Below are 17,772 nucleotides of genomic sequence, written 5' to 3' on the forward strand. Positions count from 1 at the left end.
AATTGAATTAATCAATAGAGTACATTAGCCACATCATTTTAATATTGTCTTGGTAAAATCCTTGGCCTGTAGAAGCCAAGGACAAAGCTCCTGGACACGGTGGTGAGATAACACCATGACATTAGCTCTTTTGCAAAATTAATGCAGCAAAATAAATTGCTTCTTTCCTCTCTTGTCATTCTTCAAATTTTGAACCACTGTCATTTGGACAAGCGTCCTCCATGTTCTGCTTTCATTTACGGAGCAAAGGTATTGCAGGGGTTACTAATGGGGGTTTAAGACCTCTCTCTCTCTCTCATTATTTCTTTCTCCTGTTGAGGAAGTTGCTTATTTACTTCATATTTTAGCTCCTCATTTGCTGATTGAGTGGCAGCATTTTCCTTTAAAGTGTGTTCTAACGATTAAAATTCCAAGTTTGAAGAACTCAGGTTCTCCACACACCATGTCCAAGCGTAGCGAAAAAAGGCTAAACTCTTGTGTGTATAAACCAGATGATTAAATTTATTTTTTGGCCTCTATTTGTGTACCTACTCTCTTGATATATTTTGTTTTGAGCAAAAGCATTTATATATGCTTTTATATATATTCATACTTATATATAAAGCATTTATATATGAGCAAAACAATACAGCCAGTTGTCATTAAAGTGTCCTGGAAATTGGTCCAGAAAGAATAACACCCCAGAGTCCACTGGTTTTGGCTTCCCTGAACAGAGGGGTCTGTAAGAAATGGTGAGAGCTGTTAGTTGTTGGCAATGCCCAGCTCTAGAGTATTGTGATTTTCCTTGGCAATTTCATTTTGTTTCAAGGGAAAAGATGCTCTTTTCACTATATGGCTGGGAAATCTAAAGTTGAGGCCATTGCTCAAAGCTCTCTTCCCTGTGACATGCATTTTTATTTTAAGTTAATTGATTAGTTATAATGATGGATGATGAGGACAGACTTGGGTTCACGGAGGGCAATTCTAGCCTTGCTGGAGCTGGAGTTTACCATTTATTGGTAAATAAATGGGCAGAACTTTGTCTAATGACTTGAACAAGTATATTAAGAGAATTGGACAGTCACAAAGGATCTTGGGAAAACTGAATTCAGCTTCGCTTCTCCATATGAGTTAATTTCAATCATGGAGAGGTCTGTATTGAACAATTTAGACACCCTATGGTCTTTTATTTATAAGGTCTGCAGGGTCTATTATATTATCTTATAATTTCCATTCTGCCTCAGGTCAAATGCAGATTTCTATAGTACTCAGAGAACTAATAGTGGGAAAGATTTGTTTCCAGATTAACCAGAGGTGGTCCCACACTAGAGACTGTTGTGTTTTATATATGTGAAACTAAGTCTGTAGAACTTTTCTGTTTTCATTTTCTCTTTTCAGTGTGATTTAGTTATTTATGACTTTGTGCCTGAAATTTTGCTATACCTTTGTAAATCACAGAAGAAATATTTGAGGGGTTATTTTTCCTCTTAGGTAAAACCAGTCATAACTAAAAGGTTTACTTACATTGTTTATATTTGGATTTTTTTTATAAGCCTTTTGTACAATTTTGATTTCATTATGGCAGCATGTGCTGCACAGTCTGGCAGTACAGATCCACAGGGTTATAGCTGGGCATTATGTAAATACTATATTTATTTAATAGGAACATATTATTTTTTTAATATGCTTTTGGAGATAAAAGGAAAATTCTCTGAATGTAAATTTGGCTCCGCTGAATAGTCATTTAAAAAGAGTGACTGGAATGACATGTGTACCCTTTTTAACTTGTATAACATTGAGAGCCTTAGAAATTTTAGCATCATTCATGTTAACACATCAAAGTATTGCTGGTTGAACTCAAATCTCTCTGAAATGCTAATCTGCACCCTTAACTGTAGGGGAATGAACATACAGATGGTTCTTCTAATTACTTGGAAAAAGGGGATGATTTCCTTTAATGATTTCCCCTTCTTTCCAGACTGAAAGCAGTTCCAGCTCTTCCCTCCAGCTAATTTGACGATTAAAAGATGCCTTTGTCTTGCTTTCAGCTATTGAGGTTTCATCACAATTTGTTAAAACTTTCCGTCATGAAGTGAGGTGTGAACCCAGGGCTATGTAGGTTTGGTTCAGAGGTCATGTGAGGGGGAATTATAACCTTGAATATTTAAAGCCAGAATGGGGGGTTATTTTCATCATCCCATGCTACTGCACTGATGGCAAAGATGGGTTTTTAGGGTTAAAATTGGAGCTTGAATCTTAGATGCACAAGGTCATCGATCAGGGAATAGACCCCAGGTATTCAGGCTCCAGACTCACGGTAGCTCCATTTTCCCAAGGATACAGATGAAGAGATTTGAAACACATTTCGAAAGCTGTTGACTTCACTGCTGCTTTGTGGGGTAACACGTGCTTCAGAGGAACTGGAGGAAAATTGTCTGTGAATACTTTCAAAGCTTTTAATTTTCACTAAGGACCAGAACAAAGGTTGAGATTTTACAGACTCTATCCTGAAAAATGAGATCCACATGCTAGAAACGGCTGGCACGATCACTGGTCTATTGGCCCACTACCTCTCTGTGCCTCTGGATCACGGTGGTGCAGTTATATGGGAAGCTCTTTTCATTGGCAGGGATGGTCTCCGTCCAGGTGCGTCCATGCGAGCTGTTGAAATACGTGAGGCACAAACCTCCTGCTGTCAGGGTTCACGTGGTGGTACCTGAGGAGAAAGAAGGTCTTTGTTCTGCCTGGGAGCACGGCTAAGCTGACACAGGTGGCTGAGAAGAAGATGGGGGATATGGGTACCCACATCACACTATTTATGGCCTCTGTCTGTCTTCAGATCGCAAAGTTTCATGTTTGCTGCCTTCTTTCAGCTCGGAGCCCTGTTCCTTGTAGGCTAAGGCTAGTTGGTGTAAACCAGAACAAGACTGGGGAGCAAAAAGGAATGGACTTGATTTCTTCTGGCTCATGATCTGGATGCAAGCAGAGTAGCCCTTTAGCTCTGTTTTGAAGGTTGGGACCCATAGCCTTGCATAGAAAACTATATGTCAATGCCAGTGTCATCCCACAACTCCTCCAAGTATTTCACTTCATTCAACATGGCATCAAGCTGCTACTGTTATTTCAGGATTTAATAGAATTTTCTGAATTACCATTTGATGGTGTGTTTTCCTGAATATTCTAGAAGCTCTCATGGGTATTTTTCAATTAAAATACTCAGTGGGAACAACAACAAAAAAAGAAAAAAGAACAGCTTAAATAAATATAGCTACTCCATTTCTTCTGAACTTCTACATATACGTCTTACTAAATCACTCCCTATCAACAGTGTTTTCTCTTCTGTTTTTGAGGTGCACCGCTTCTCTGCAAGCTATTGAAAAGAAGGAGATTTGCGTTCATGACTGTAAAAAGACTATTTCAATGCTCAGAGACACTAATTGTGAGGTCAGAATTCAGTGGGGTTTTTCCCCTTCATTTTCTATTAACCAGAATGTTATATAATGTTTTTGCTAAGTAAAACTGTAGCCAGGCTTAAAAGTTTTTTTCCCTGCTAGAATCAAAAATAGGAACCATTACTGATGTAGGATAGACTTTTGGCTTTTTTGAAAATACAATAGTGTGGGCATCTTCAGAAAAGGCTTTGGAGGAGCTTGTTGCCTAGGGCTGTGTATTTTGATTTTGTCTGCTTGAATCTAGGCTTTACGATGTTGGAAAAGAAACAGGGGAAGGGGAGAATGGTTAATTAGAAATTCTTGCCTTACCTTCTTGTTCCTCTGGAGTGATGACACCTCATATAGTAACAGGGAAAGGTGGTTTGCCTAGGTAGGATATTAGCAGGTCTAGATTCCCTTGTCAATTCTACCAGCAATATCTGTCCTGCTCCAGGGTAAAAATTATCCAGCCTCAGCTTCACCCTCCCTGGTGTGGACATGACAGTGATCTTTGCTTGGTGTCAGAAAGACATGTTCATTATCGTGCATAAAATGCTGTGAGATTCTTGGCTTGTTACGTTTGCAGTGATTAAGTTGTCTTCTGTTTGGGCAGGCCTTACCTTGTTCAATAAGTAATGCTGATTGCATGTCTCTGTGAACACCCAGCGTGCTACTAGAGCAATAGGGTTAAAATAATAAACGAGTCCTATGTAGCATATATCAGCTCACTTCTATGGAGCTTTTTCATTTTACTCTAATGACAGTATGGTTCTCATGATTCACTACTACTGGCAATGAAACATCTGAAAAATAATACTCATGTTTCTTGATAAGAGAGCATTATTTTGTTGCCATGATGAAACAAAATATATGTAAAGTGATGTAAGAAATGTAAATATCTGGGGCATGCAAGACCTCACAGATTTCAGCCAAGCTCTCCACATGTATTGTATAATATCAGAAACCACTGCACTTGAGCCATTAGTTGTTTTGACATTGCATTTTTTTACTGCAAGCTTTTAGCAAAGCCAACAGAATGTAAAGTTCCAGGTTAAGGTCTGCACATGCTTTAGTTAATGAATAAGAAATCAACACTCATAAAACAGTGGAGTTAGTTAACTAACTTGTTTAATGAAACAGTAGGGACTGGGCTGGTGGTAGAGTTGGCATTAGTCACCTAGAAAGGAGGAAAGAATCTGCTGTTTCAAAAAAAAAAACAGGGCAAATTTCTCTGCCTCAGGTAGCATATCTCTATGTAGCAATTCTCCCATCATAAATGCAGTCACAAAATGAACAAAACACTTCTTAAAGTGGAACGTTAGGGGAAAGCTACTTGGAGATTAAACTCTTAATCTAATAGCAATCAGGTAATGGGATAGTATCCATGGGGAATAACAGGACTGAGTAACATGAGCTGAGAAACTCTACAGATGGGGCTGGATTCGTGCTTGGTAAGATTCATTAAACAGTGGAACAGTACCCAAAGGAAGGGCCGAAAGACGTGAGCCAGAAGGAGTCACAGTAAAGGAAGTCTGACGGTCTTTGTGGTTTCCAACTTCTTGTATTAAAGAGATGGGGAAAAGCTAACAGAGCTAGAGAGAAGCATTCTAAAGCAAATAGGTTAAAGAAAAGGGCAGGGGAGAACCTGGGTGATGTTGAATTCTGCAGCAATATTCACATTGATTTTCATAAGAAGAGAATTTCAAGTCAGGAGTATTGCCATTTATAACCAGTGCTACATATTTCAGAGTAACGTGAAAGAATAAACAACAGAAGTGGTGTGGGGGGGTAAGTCATGGCAGTGGGAGTCATCGTGAAATGATCATTCACCTTCTATGTTCCTCTAATTTCTTCCACGTTAAGCCTTTTCTGCTCCATATTTTGGTCACTTAACAACAGATGCCTTTAATGGCTGCTGTGAGTGACACCGTGAAGCAGGGAAAAATAAGCAGCCAAATTCTGCTATGGAAGAGAAGTGGAGACAAAGAAAGAGAATAAACCCAGGTGTTGAAACATGGCTAAAATGGATACAATGCGCGCGCGCGCGCGCACACACACACACACAGACAGAGTGAAAAAATAGTCCTGATAACAAATATAGATCTGTACCTTTGGAGGTGGAGGTGACCATAAACCAGCCTGGCTGTGAATATGCTGGAAGAGGTTTTATATTCTTTTTTAAAATATCAGTTCCTTAGTCTAAATGGAACTGTGCTGAAAACATGCAGAAGACTTCATCAGAAGTTCTGTTAGGTTGTTTTTTTCTCCTGATGTTGTAGGTTATTAAAGTCCAATCTCTCTTCCCTTCTTTTTTTTTTTCAAACATAAGTTTGCATGAGAGAACAGAACAACGCATTTCCAAATAGTGTTCTTATCTCTACATAATGTTATTATGCAAACTATAATCAAACTGGATGACAGTCCTCCAGACAAACCTTTAGTATTAAGAGCTTTCAAAGCTCCAGGGCAGATTGTTGTTAGTGGGATAGTTAATTAAATGGAAGTTGGATTTTATTACTATATAAACAACTAAGAACAGCTGGAATGATGTTGGTCCTCTGGGTTTTTTCCTTTCTGTTTGACAAATATTAATTGAACTCATTGCCCCACGAAACCAGCAAGTTTACTTACGGCAATGCGGTCGCTACAGAACATCAGGTAGCAGTTGCTCTCTTCTGCTTCTGCCCTTTACCCATCACCAGGGTAGACGGGCACTTTGGGATAATGCAGGAAGCAGGAAATGCTTTTCCCTTCTTTAGCTCGTGGGGGGAGATCCCCTTTGGGGTAGGGTTCAGTATAACCACGGGCCGGCCCGTTTTGCACGGCTTGCACACCGAGCGTTTTTGTGGGCGAAGTGTGTCCTGCCTGTGGCGCGAGGACTCCCAGGTGCCGGGGGATTTTCTGCGGGTCCTGCCCTTGCCTCTCAGGGCCGCTCCGGGCTGAGCTGCCTTGTCACACCGGGGGGGACAGACACTCATCCTCGGGTGAAGCCGTGACCCCCCCCAAGACCGCTCTGAGCCGGGGCGGGGCGGGGCGGGGCGGGGCGGGGCGGGGCGGCGGGGGCGCGGGCGCTGTCCGTGGTGCTGCAGGCGCCGCGCCCTGTCACCTCCCGGCTGGTGGGAGAGCCCACGGGGGAAGGTGACTTGCGGTGGCGGTGCTTGCCTCTCGCAAGGTGTTCAGCCCCCAGCAGCACGGGGGTGCGGGGGGGGCACCGTGTCTGCGTGGTGCTGTAGAGAAGTGTCAGGGGCCAGGCAGCCCCGTTGCTGCAAAGGCTCAGGCGTCAGCCGTCAGCTTTTCTCGGCAGCCCTCTTCTCCACCAGGGCTAAACTGCATGCATGACCCTGACTCCTGGCTGGTTGTGTCTTCAGGGAACATTTCTAACGCTAAGTTTCTCCAGGGCTCAGCATTCAATCTGCAGATGTTTCTGGGACCTAATTCCCACAGTCTGTTCTAGCTTGGGGCATGTATTGGTATTGCACGCTACATCCCTTCAGGACTCGTGAGCGGAGGAGAAATGCCTGTTTTTCTGGAGGGGTGGGAATTGCTGCATCTGATGGGTATGCAAATCTGCCTTCATACTTTTTCATTTTAATCCTTCCTTGTAAGAGGAACCTTTCAGCCTTTAGATCAGAGACATTCACATACCACATTTCCCAGGTTAGTCCTGACTTAGCTATAAAAAAAAAGTAAGCACACTTTACTATGATATGTCAGCACTATTGCCTAAAATCATAGTTACAAATGAAGAAGGAAAATTCTAGCTCTGATATTTGCCCCATTTTTTTTTTTTCTAGTGTTGTGTATCCTGTCTATGGGAACTCTGAAGACAGCAACTGTCTCTTACTGTAACATGATAAGGCTTTATTTCAGTGGTGGTTTTACAGAAGGATCTGTAATACAAACCTTAAATTTTATTGATGTCTGTCCAGACAACTGGGAGATGGTCAGACTTGTTCATCCAGTCCCTAGTTTTCAGCAAAATTCTGCTTTAGCTTGCTCAATCAACAAATTCAACGTGAATACCTCTTGAATCATCATAGCATTTAACCTACTTATCCTGTGCCTAGAAATTAAAAAAAAAAAAAAAAACAAACTCAAAAAATCCCTCAAAACTGTACACCAAAACCTAACATAAAAAAAATCAGGTCAGCTTCTTTCTTGGTCATTAATTCCTGCGTGGGTTTGGCTGGCAAAGGAAATCTTAAGGGGGTGGGGATGTGGGGGAATGAAGCCTGCTTATATCAAGTCTCTGGGTAGCAATCTTGCAGGAAGGCAAGAACAGAGAAAGAAGAATCAGTGATTGTACGGATTGAAGTGCCTTGGGGCTGAAATGTTTTTACAGAGTGACTCTGCTGACCCTGCCTTTGTGCCTACTTTGTCGATCAGTTGCTCTGAGCAGGTGCCAAGATCAGCAACAGTGAAAGTTCATCTGGCAAATATTGAAGTGCTGTTCTAGTTGATCTGCACAGGCACTAGTGCACAAATCTTCCCATCAAAGAACCACAAAGAATACTAGAAACATCTTAGGACTTAGTCTCACCTGTGCCCATGTGTGTGGGTGTGCATGTATATAAATTTTAATTCTATCTTTTGAACATTATCAATGGGAATACTGTTGAAAAACATGATAGTGCAGTTATTTTCAAGTAGGAGTGAGTGAAGTCCAAAGTCTAAATCTGTGTTGATGAAAGATGGAAAGGAACCTCCTGAAGCCCAAGCCCCATGCCAGAAATCATACCACATGCATGTGATAAATGGACCAAACTTTCTGTTAAAAGCAGGTGTTTTATCCCCCATAATACACTGACTGTTCCCAAAGCCAACACTTCCAAGAGGCAATTTGTTGCCCTCCCACTTAGAAGTGTTTCACTTTCCATCCTAAATTTGCCCATGGTGAATTTGTTCTTTCATTAGTATTGTTCCTTAGCTTAAATACATCTTTACCTGCCCTGGAGTTCTCCATCCTCCCCAGTGTTTTTAAAGAACACAGTGCAATTCTGCTCTGGTGAATAGACATTTATAGCAAGAAAATTGTCCAGAGATTGTAACAAAGTAGAGGCAAATTCTCCCTGGAATCTGTCACAAAGTAGTAGATTTTCTTTTCCTTGCACTTTCAAATGCACTGCCTGCTCCTTTGTATAGACCTGCAACAGAATTTACTCCATTCTAAGCCGTAGTGAAAAAGCTTATTATCAGGCGACCTCGATCCTGTCTTTTATGACAAGTTTTTCCCCTGTAATGATATCAAACTTCCTCCCGTTCTCCTTGAGGTTTTCAAAGTTTCTCTGTGTAATTGTGCAGTCATCCTCCATATCGTCTCTGGTTCCAAACTTGGTGGTTCTATCAAATTCAGTTGGGGTGGTCCTGCTTTTTGTGCTAATATAATAAAATGAAAAGAGCTACCAAGGCTGGTCAATCCCAAGGAAGGTTCTTGAGGAGCATGAATAGTTGCTGTCTTCTGGTCCAATTCCTTCATAAATATTGCTGTTCTTTGCCTGCCTCACAGTTCTTAGGACATTTCCTCTGGTATAGATGATGGCTTCTCATATGCTATCACATCACGTGTTATGCAAACCCAAACTGAGAAGATCTACTACATATCCTGCGTTGAGAAAAATCACTTTAATAACGCATAAATGGAAGGTTAATTTGACAAAAGCTTCCTTTGGTATCCTGTTCTGTCTCTTCTCTGTCTTTATCTTTCCTCTGTCCTTAAATCTAGTCTAAAACCTACTGTAAAACTGCTGTCAGACTAAAGGGCCTGCACTTTCCCGTCACATCCCCCCCTTCCTGTTCTTAAGGACAGGTGGCCCATTTGCTTTTCTTCAGTCACAGGGTTGTGTTCCCATGCCATAAAGACAGGAAAAGCCCTTACTTCTCACCCAGCAGTTCCATGTGCCAGTTCTTGTAGAACCTGGCAGCGCGGATTAGCTAGCTCCTGACAGTATGAGTTTATTCACTTCTACATTTGGCTTTTACCTTGTTGTGGTAATTGTGATCCAGCACTTTCATTTCCAGGAAACCACTTGTATTTTTCCTCAGTTTTTACACTGTTATCTTTATTTTAGCACAAGATCCTTGTCATCTAAGGAACCAGCTCACTTTTCTCATCTCACTTTGCTCAGCAGACTAAGAATTCTCTGCATACGGGGAAGAGTAGAGCCCCTTTTCTATATTTAGCGTGCAACCTCAAGCATGTTTTGACTTAAATTCAAGCCTCCATTCATGTTGTTAAGCTCCTCTTCAGCTTAAATGAATTTCTTTAAACTGAATCCTGAGTTTATCAAAGTTTGGTACCTTGAATTTGAGAAAAGCAGCGACAACAACCAAAAAACTCCAAGCCAACCAAACAAAACCCTTAGTTGTAAACATGGGTTTTAGAGTTTAGAGACTGCGATGTCTCAGTCCACAGCAAGGGCAGCCAGGATGCATTTATATGATGAAATGAGAGAAGGAGGGACAGGCTGCCCTGTCTTGAAATTGTTGTGTGATACACACAGCCTTGTTCCCTGGCTGGTCAAACGAAGAATTTGCTGAAGGAACGTCCAGCTTTATTTCATTCAAAATAGACAAAGCGTCTATTTTTATTGTAGGCTCTGCAAGAACTACCTGATCTGCTCTGCACGCAACATTCCTGGAAGAATGTGAAAGACTTTTTAAAGGAGTTATGTGATTCAGAAGAAGTTGTGTTTTACAGAAGAAGATACATATCAAATAAACAAGAACATAGAAAACTAACACCTGAAACTGTGGGACTTTAATGACAGAAGAAACTTTTTTTAAGTCTGCAAAGCCTAAATAATAGAAGAGAGGGCCTGCCAGCTTAAGATGTACTGCTGGGCTTTGCAAATATAGCTGCTAGGATCGGATCTCGTTGCTGGATCATGCTGTTTTAGTTAGGAACTACAGGGATGATTAGACATGCACAGAAGGAACAGCGTTAGTACTTTAAGAGGTTTACCACTTTCTGAAAGTCACATAGCAGCTTACAATGTTTGTACTCAAAATGTCTGGACAGGTTAGCATAAGAGATCATGAAAGCTCAGCAGTGAAATGTTTCTGTGAACTGTTGGTCTGGCTCTAGATATAACATTTTCCATTGACTCAAGGAAGACCAGGGTTTCAATTAGACACTAATCAGCATTCCTACACATGACACCCTTATACACTTGGAATATCAAAACAGTTCTAATATGACAGTAATGCAGTTTCTGTGACCTTTTCTCTTTTAATGAGAAAATTCTGTGTGTGAAATAGACTTATACTCAGTTCAGGAAGGACTTTGTCATCTAGCCTAGGAAATTCTAAACAGGATTAATATTTGCAGTTTTAAAAGGAGGAAAGGGGATTTCTTTGGGGTAAAATGTTGAGATACGTTTTCTATTCAAGCCCCTATTAAATATTATCTTTCCAGGTCTTCGCTGTAGAGTACAGTTGAACTGAAGAAATTTTCTACCTGAAGCCAAAACAAACAGAAACTCACTAACAGAAACAGGATAGGAGCCTTCAAACAGAAGATGTACTGGTTACTGGTTGCAGAGGTGAAGAAAACACATTTAAAGGTAAGAGGAAATGCAGGAAGATTGCTTGGTACAGCTTGAAATAAAAGAACCTCTAAGGTTACACACAGGTTTTTGTGACCTGAGCATTAAGGTGACCTTGAAGGCTACTTTAGATGATATTTTGTTTGATTTCTATTCTCACATAGCAAAGTATAAACCTTTTTCTCATAGGAATACCATGAGGATATGTGTTGAATCTACTCTGCAGCTCTTGGGAATGAAACAGAAAAAACACTTAGTTAAAAATGTGATTTTCAATTATTATACGTGCACTGATATTATCGTGAGGCTTCTTTCCTAGCATAAGCCTTACAATTCCAGTAGGATATGGGCAGTATGAAGGCCATTTACATATGCTCCCCGTTCATTTTTCTGTGACATTCGGCTTATACTAGAGACCACGTCCAAAGCCTACTGAAATCCTACTTCGGTAGGATTTAAATCAGACCATACATTTCTCCCACATTAAGTGAAACAATGGCATTTATGGGGTTTAGGAATTACTTTTGCAGCATGCTGCTTATAACCAAATAGTACGGTTGCACTGGGTGGTGAAAGCAGTAGGAAACCCTTATTTCCTTGCCTCTTTGCAACCTCTACCCTCAGCTCCCTTTCCTATTCTGGATTTGGGTAGGTAGAGATAAATAGGTACTATATTGCTCTGGGTCCCATCCAGCTCAAATAGGTGAGATATTGGACTCTGAAGTGGGATATAACATCCCATTTTTTCTATGGGTCATGGGTAGGTTACTACATCCATGAAGTGAAGGGTGGCACTCCTGAGCAACATGGCTACATGCTTCAGCTCTCCCCTTGGGCTGAAATTATAGCCATATTCCAGTCCATAGCATAATCTAACCATAAATGCAGCAGCACAGAGTCAGCACTTACTATGTTTGAAATGCTCATCCATCATAAGTAGTTGTGAGAGAATGGCTCCGGTCTGAACAAGGGCTACACACAAGATTAGCTTCTGTTTTAAGATTAGGGAAAGGACTATGACACAAATGAAATCTATTTAAACTTCTGGTCTATGTCAAATTACATCAAATCAAAAGAAGGATGTGGGCCTGCCTATAGCCTCATAGAAAATAATAGTTTAATATTTCCTTAGTCTAAGAGGTTAGGAAGTAAACTGTCCATTGAAGTTGTGTCTAAATCCCCCGAGTGCCTTGCAAAACCTAGCCATGTTCTCTGCTCGGAAGTATTCAGAAGTTGTTATTTTTTAGTTTCCCTAGGTGGTATAAATGGATGCAGTGGAGTTTCACTGTTTTTCACCAGCTGAGATCCTGGTCCCAGAAGTGGTTGAAATGGAGGAGAGTTAAGGGAGAATTAGGGCAATAGGTAAGAGCTGGATGGGGACGTCTGCTTAAACGTGTGTTCTCTAAGCACTTATCCTGATTTTTCACTTTCTAATGTCTGAACCACACAGAACAAGTACACGCTGTTTTACAGACTGTTTAGCCCTTGTTGTCTGGTACAGAAAATGTTAATGACTGCAAACCTGCTGCAGGAATGAAGAAACACCCCACATATTTTTGGGCGGCTGCAATATTAGAAACAGTTCGCTGTGGTTCACTGCAGGTGAACCCTCATAGCTAAGCTCTTTGGATGCTAATATTTCCTTTGAGATGCTCGCATGTGTTTACCTTTAAAGATGTGTAAACCCCACCGAAAATACTTACAATGGGGGAGCAAACATTGTAGCACCGTTAGAAAATAAATTTAAATAAAATAAGATCCTTTGTGCTACATGCTAAATGCACATTTATAAGCCTAACTTCATTCACCGGGTACGTAGCTGAGTCCCTCTAGTGGCATAAACATTTATTTGGCTTCAGCATGTTATTAAAATTCTATTTTACAGCCACTTTATAGCAGCAAATTCACAGGTAGCTTTTCTGGACACTCTGAGGACTGTGGCAAAGTGAATCTTGGATTAGATACTGTGCAGGCTAGTGTTAATGAATGTAAATTGATTTTTAGCTGAGAGGGGCAATTATAGAAGCACTGGAAGAAGAAAGGAATTTTTGAAAGGATATTCAAGAACTAATTACTATCAGTAAGAAACACGCAAAGAGCAACGTAATACCCAGGACAGCCAATAGGGATAAAAGCTTATACACAAATCTGTCATGATCTAGTAGTGAAGACTGTTTAAAAACACTGATCTCCACTTAGCTTGTAAATGCGCATCACCCTCTTTCTCACTCATATATTCTCTCTCTCTCTCTCTCTGACACACACACACACACACACACACGCTCCTGGATTTGCAGAAGACAGACATCTAGGGCACTTCTTGGCATCCACAGGAAAATCATATGGGATTAAAAAACCACAGCAGTAAGTACTCACTGCATTAAATGTTTATTAAGTGGCATGCTGTCAAAACCTAGATTTAACAGTAAATACAGGAGGACTTTAATGGAAATTGGTTGTATTTGATTTTTCTTAGGAATTGCTGAAAGCTGCCTCTCAAGGATTACAACTTTGCCTTTTGCTTTTACGGATGCTTGTTTACTATCCATGTGGTAACCGCTGGACAGCCAGTAATCCATTCATTATCCACACTGATTGAGTGCAGGAGTAGTGCAGTGGTAACTACTTCACTCAGCTGACGGCAAACGACAAAAGGAGGGAAATGATGAATTCGGACAATTTAACCTCCCAAAGCTTCCTCTCTGCGATTCACAGCAATGCGAGCAATTTATTCTCAGGGCTCCAGTTTGTTCAGACCTTCAAGCCACTCATCATCCCCTGCTACTCACTAGTGGTTTTTATTGGTGTCATTGGGAATTACCTTCTCATTTATGTTATTTGTAAGACAAAAAAAATGCACAATGTCACCAACTTTCTGGTAGGCAATCTGGCTTTCTCCGACATGCTCATGTGTGCAACCTGTGTACCCCTGACACTCGCGTATGCCTTTGAGCCCAGAGGATGGGTGTATGGGCGTTTCATGTGCTACTTTGTTTTCCTGATGCAACCCGTCACTGTGTTTGTGTCTGTCTTTACCTTGACTGTCATAGCTGTGGATAGGTATTACGCCATGGTGTACCCGTTCCGCAGGAGGCTCACCATCCCTATTTGTGCTTATATCCTGGCTGCTATTTGGCTGCTGAGCTGTACCTTGGCTGCCCCAGCCTTGGTCCACACTTACCACGCAGAGTTCCCAGAACTGGACTTCTCCATCTGCGAGGAGTTTTGGTTCCACATGAAAAGAGATCGCTTAGCTTATGCCTACAGCACTCTCATCATCACCTATGTACTGCCTTTGGCTGTCATCTCCCTGTCCTACCTGAGAATCTCAGTCAAGCTGAAAAACCGTGTGGTGCCAGGCAACGTCACCCAGGGCCAAGCTGAGTGGGACCGAGCAAGGAGGAGAAAGACTTTTCGCTTGCTAGTCTTAGTGGTGGCAGCCTTTGGAGTCTGTTGGCTGCCTCTGCACATCTTCAACATGATAAAGGACATAGACATCAGCTTGATTGACAAGCAGTACTTCAATTTCATCCAGCTGCTGTGCCACTGGTTTGCAATGATGTCTGCTTGTACCAATGCCTTCCTCTATGCCTGGCTCCATGACAGCTTCAGGGGGGAGCTGAAGAAAATGTTTGCCTGGAGAAAGAAGAAAATTAGACCCACTACAAATTGCATTATGGCCAGTGTGGTGCTGTAAACGAGAGCTGGTGGGAGTGCGCTTCCTTTGTACGGTAACACTGTAAGTCTTTTCCACTATTAATTAGTCCTGATTCCTGACATTTGTCCTCAGGGCTCAATTATAACAACACAAGTCCCATGCGTAGCTTCCCCAGCACCTCCACTCCTACTGGAGAAGGAGAGACAGATGTCATGTCCCAAAAACGCCTTTACTTCTTTGACAGGAGTTAGAAGCCAAGGAAATGTTAGCACAATAAGATACCTTTATATAAGCTACAGGGATCCTTCCTATCTGTTTTGGATATTGCTGGCAGTACAGACATGGAATTTGGGGACAGGGAGAAGCAAGGATGAACATGAGACCTAAATACCTCCACAAGGAAGTGTTCTGGATTGGGTAAAAATTAAATCTGCATATCTACCCAGAGTCCAGTCCTTAGCACAGGATCTAAGGTAGAGGACTAACAATATTCCTGTAGTCTCTTGGGTTAGGGCCATGCTGAACATACCCTGAGGCTCTGAAATGCCCTTCCTGAGCAGCTGTCTCAGCTGCAGTCAGGAAACCAGGTTGGTAGGAGCTGCTCCGAGCCTCCCTCTGCCCGCTGAGTTGCGCTGGCAGCAGCAGCGTGCAGGGGTCTCCTCGCTCCCGAGGGTGCGAGTGGTGTGCGGGGCAACGGCATCAGCTCCCTTGCACTCCCTCCAAGCACCTCTGGACAAGACGACTGGCTCGCTTGCATGCCTGTGGCCCTTGGTGGGGTGTGCTGTGTCTGCCTTGCATGGTTTCCTCCCTCGCTGCCATTTTCTCCTTGCCGCTGGCCGAGTGGATGGAGTAGAAGTCTTTGCAGCAGGGCTGCTCACCTGCCTGCTATGGCTAACCGCATTGGGCAGGAATCTACGCTTCGTGCTTTTTGAACCCAACATCATCATGCAATCCCAAACCTCCTGTGTCTCCTGAACCTGCAGCAGAGCATGTAGCAGCGTGAGATGCAGTATTGCGAGAGGGGAAATAAAACCAGGGTGATGTTATTTCTGTGCGGTGCAACTGCGATGCAGAGTGTGCAACAGCTTATTTGGTGGATTTGTTGATGCTGTCATCAAGGATGGACAGACTGGAAACATGATGTGTGGTGGAAAATCATCCAAATAGGGGGACATTAAGATATATGACTACTTTACCGACATCATTGAATTGTGTTCTTGCCATTGTCTTGTGTAACCCCAATTTGCTGACCCTACTGCAAGTCAACTGCGTTCCCAGCCAGAGGAGCGGACGTCGTCGTAGCCTTGTCAGTGCTGAGATGCTTTCCACTCATTCCTTGAGGAACTGATTTTGATGTGTGGCAATGCTGCCATCAGCTTTGATCTCCAAAGAATGCCAGAGACTTTGATACTGTCTTCAGAAGCACTTCTGCATGTGTCTGTTAAGAGACAGCGGGTGGAAGGGGCTGTTGACATTGAGCCATGTATGAGCATTGCGTGACCAGTCAAAGAAAGACCTGTCAAATGGAGTGGTGTGGCAAGTGCTCTCTTTTGAAGGAGTCTTTTGGGAAGAAACAATTTCCTTTGACATTCACCTTTCAATCAGATAAGGGAGTTAGAAGCAATAATCAGCCTCATGGTTTCTAGTTTCTTCCTCCCTGAACTGAAAATATCGGAGATAATTGATAAGTATACGGGACAAAGTTCTGAAAGCAGACATTGTTTCTGAAGAGGTTTCTTCCAGCCTGCTCAGCCAGAATCGGGGATGGCACGAGGAACTGTCTGATACTGAGCTGAGATCAGCTGGAGAAGCAGCGCAGTCCAGGGGCAGTTTTGGCCATGGTCAGCAAGGGCATCTGTCCGACCGCAACTGCAGATGGCCAGAAATGCATGCGCTGCGAGGCAATGCAAATAGACAAGAGGGGAGAGGGAAGAAAGAGAGGACGGTTTCTCTAGTTTGTAAATGTACTTCTGCCGTGAAACTGCGACTATCATTTTGCTCATCAGCATTCAGTAAACTTAATCTGGATAAAAAAAGATACACAGGTGCACATGCACACACTGGGAAAAGCATTGGAAAAACATTTCAAATCCCTTTTCGCAAATTTCCTTAGAATTTCAAGCTGTTCTGCTGCTCGTAATGAGGAACTGGATATTGGAAGCTGATTACAGAGACACTGAATCAAGGAGGTCCTTTTAAAGTGGGCATTACTTGCGTTCACTCTGTGATTAAGTGTATCTGCCTTGCTTACTTTGATTTAAAGATTTGAATGACCTATTAAAGCATGTTTTGCTTTTGCTGAGTTTTAGGAAATTGTTTTTCCTTCAAGCTCAATATAGCAAGTTACTGGAATAACTGGTGATTTTGAAAAGGTGAAAAAAACCCTTCCAAACAATCCAACCAAATTTTATAAGCTTTTCAGCTTTTGTTTCATGGTTCTTTTGAAGAGAGCAGAGAGTAGGACACCGAGAGAGCACTGAAACAACACTGCAAAAAGCAGCTTTAGATAACAACAAAATCCTGATATTTAGAGATTTTTCTTCTATGCAATTATGTTACTTCAGGCTGTTAATTTGTCAGTTTGTAAAGGTTAATTAGCATTGAGATGGCCCATAATGTTTATAACCTCATGTACTAAATACAGACAGCGCTGTAATTCAGAGTGATCCAAAGCCCAGCGGAGTAACTGGGAAGACTCTTGTTAACCACAGCAGGCCTGGGATCATTTCCTTCTTATACATCATGTTTTTACCCTCATTTGCCAGCACTGCAGTTTGGCTTATTAATGTTCTCTTGAATGTTAGTGACTGCAGATGGCTGCTGCAGAGATCTGCACAAAGCAAACAAGAGGGATTTCTCTCTCTATTTTTTTTCTTTTTTCCTTGAGACAGGAATGAAGGGCTGTTCAGTGCATATATTGTTCCCACAGTGATGGAGGCACTGGGAACATCTCGCTACCAGCAGCCTCTGGAGCTGCCGTTACAGCAGTGCTGAGGTCTGTCATCTCAAGGAGGTCCTCAGGAGTGCCCAGCACAGCGGGCACCCTCGTTTAAGTGCTGGTTTAACCTGTACGTGCCTTGAATCTGTCAGGACTTGCATTTGCACCAGAAAGCTGAGAGCCTGCCCCTTGCTTCAGGCCCTTCTCGGGACCAGGTTTAGC

The 17,772-nt window shown here is 42.2% G+C and overlaps 1 protein-coding gene across 1 annotated transcript; it reads left to right on the forward strand.

The window, feature by feature from the left end:
- The first annotated feature begins 10,927 nt into the window (after positions 1-10,927).
- PRLHR (prolactin releasing hormone receptor) lies at positions 10,928-14,651 on the forward strand. Its single transcript, XM_050899091.1, is given in 5 exon segments — positions 10,928-10,972; positions 12,254-12,316; positions 13,431-13,472; positions 13,474-13,554; positions 13,557-14,651. Coding segments are annotated over 5 exon segments (1,326 nt in total).
- Positions 14,652-17,772: the final 3,121 nt, after the last annotated feature.

Source organism: Gymnogyps californianus, chromosome 6 (assembly GCF_018139145.2).
Source record: "Gymnogyps californianus isolate 813 chromosome 6, ASM1813914v2, whole genome shotgun sequence".
NCBI classification, from domain to species: Eukaryota; Metazoa; Chordata; class Aves; order Accipitriformes; family Cathartidae; genus Gymnogyps; species Gymnogyps californianus.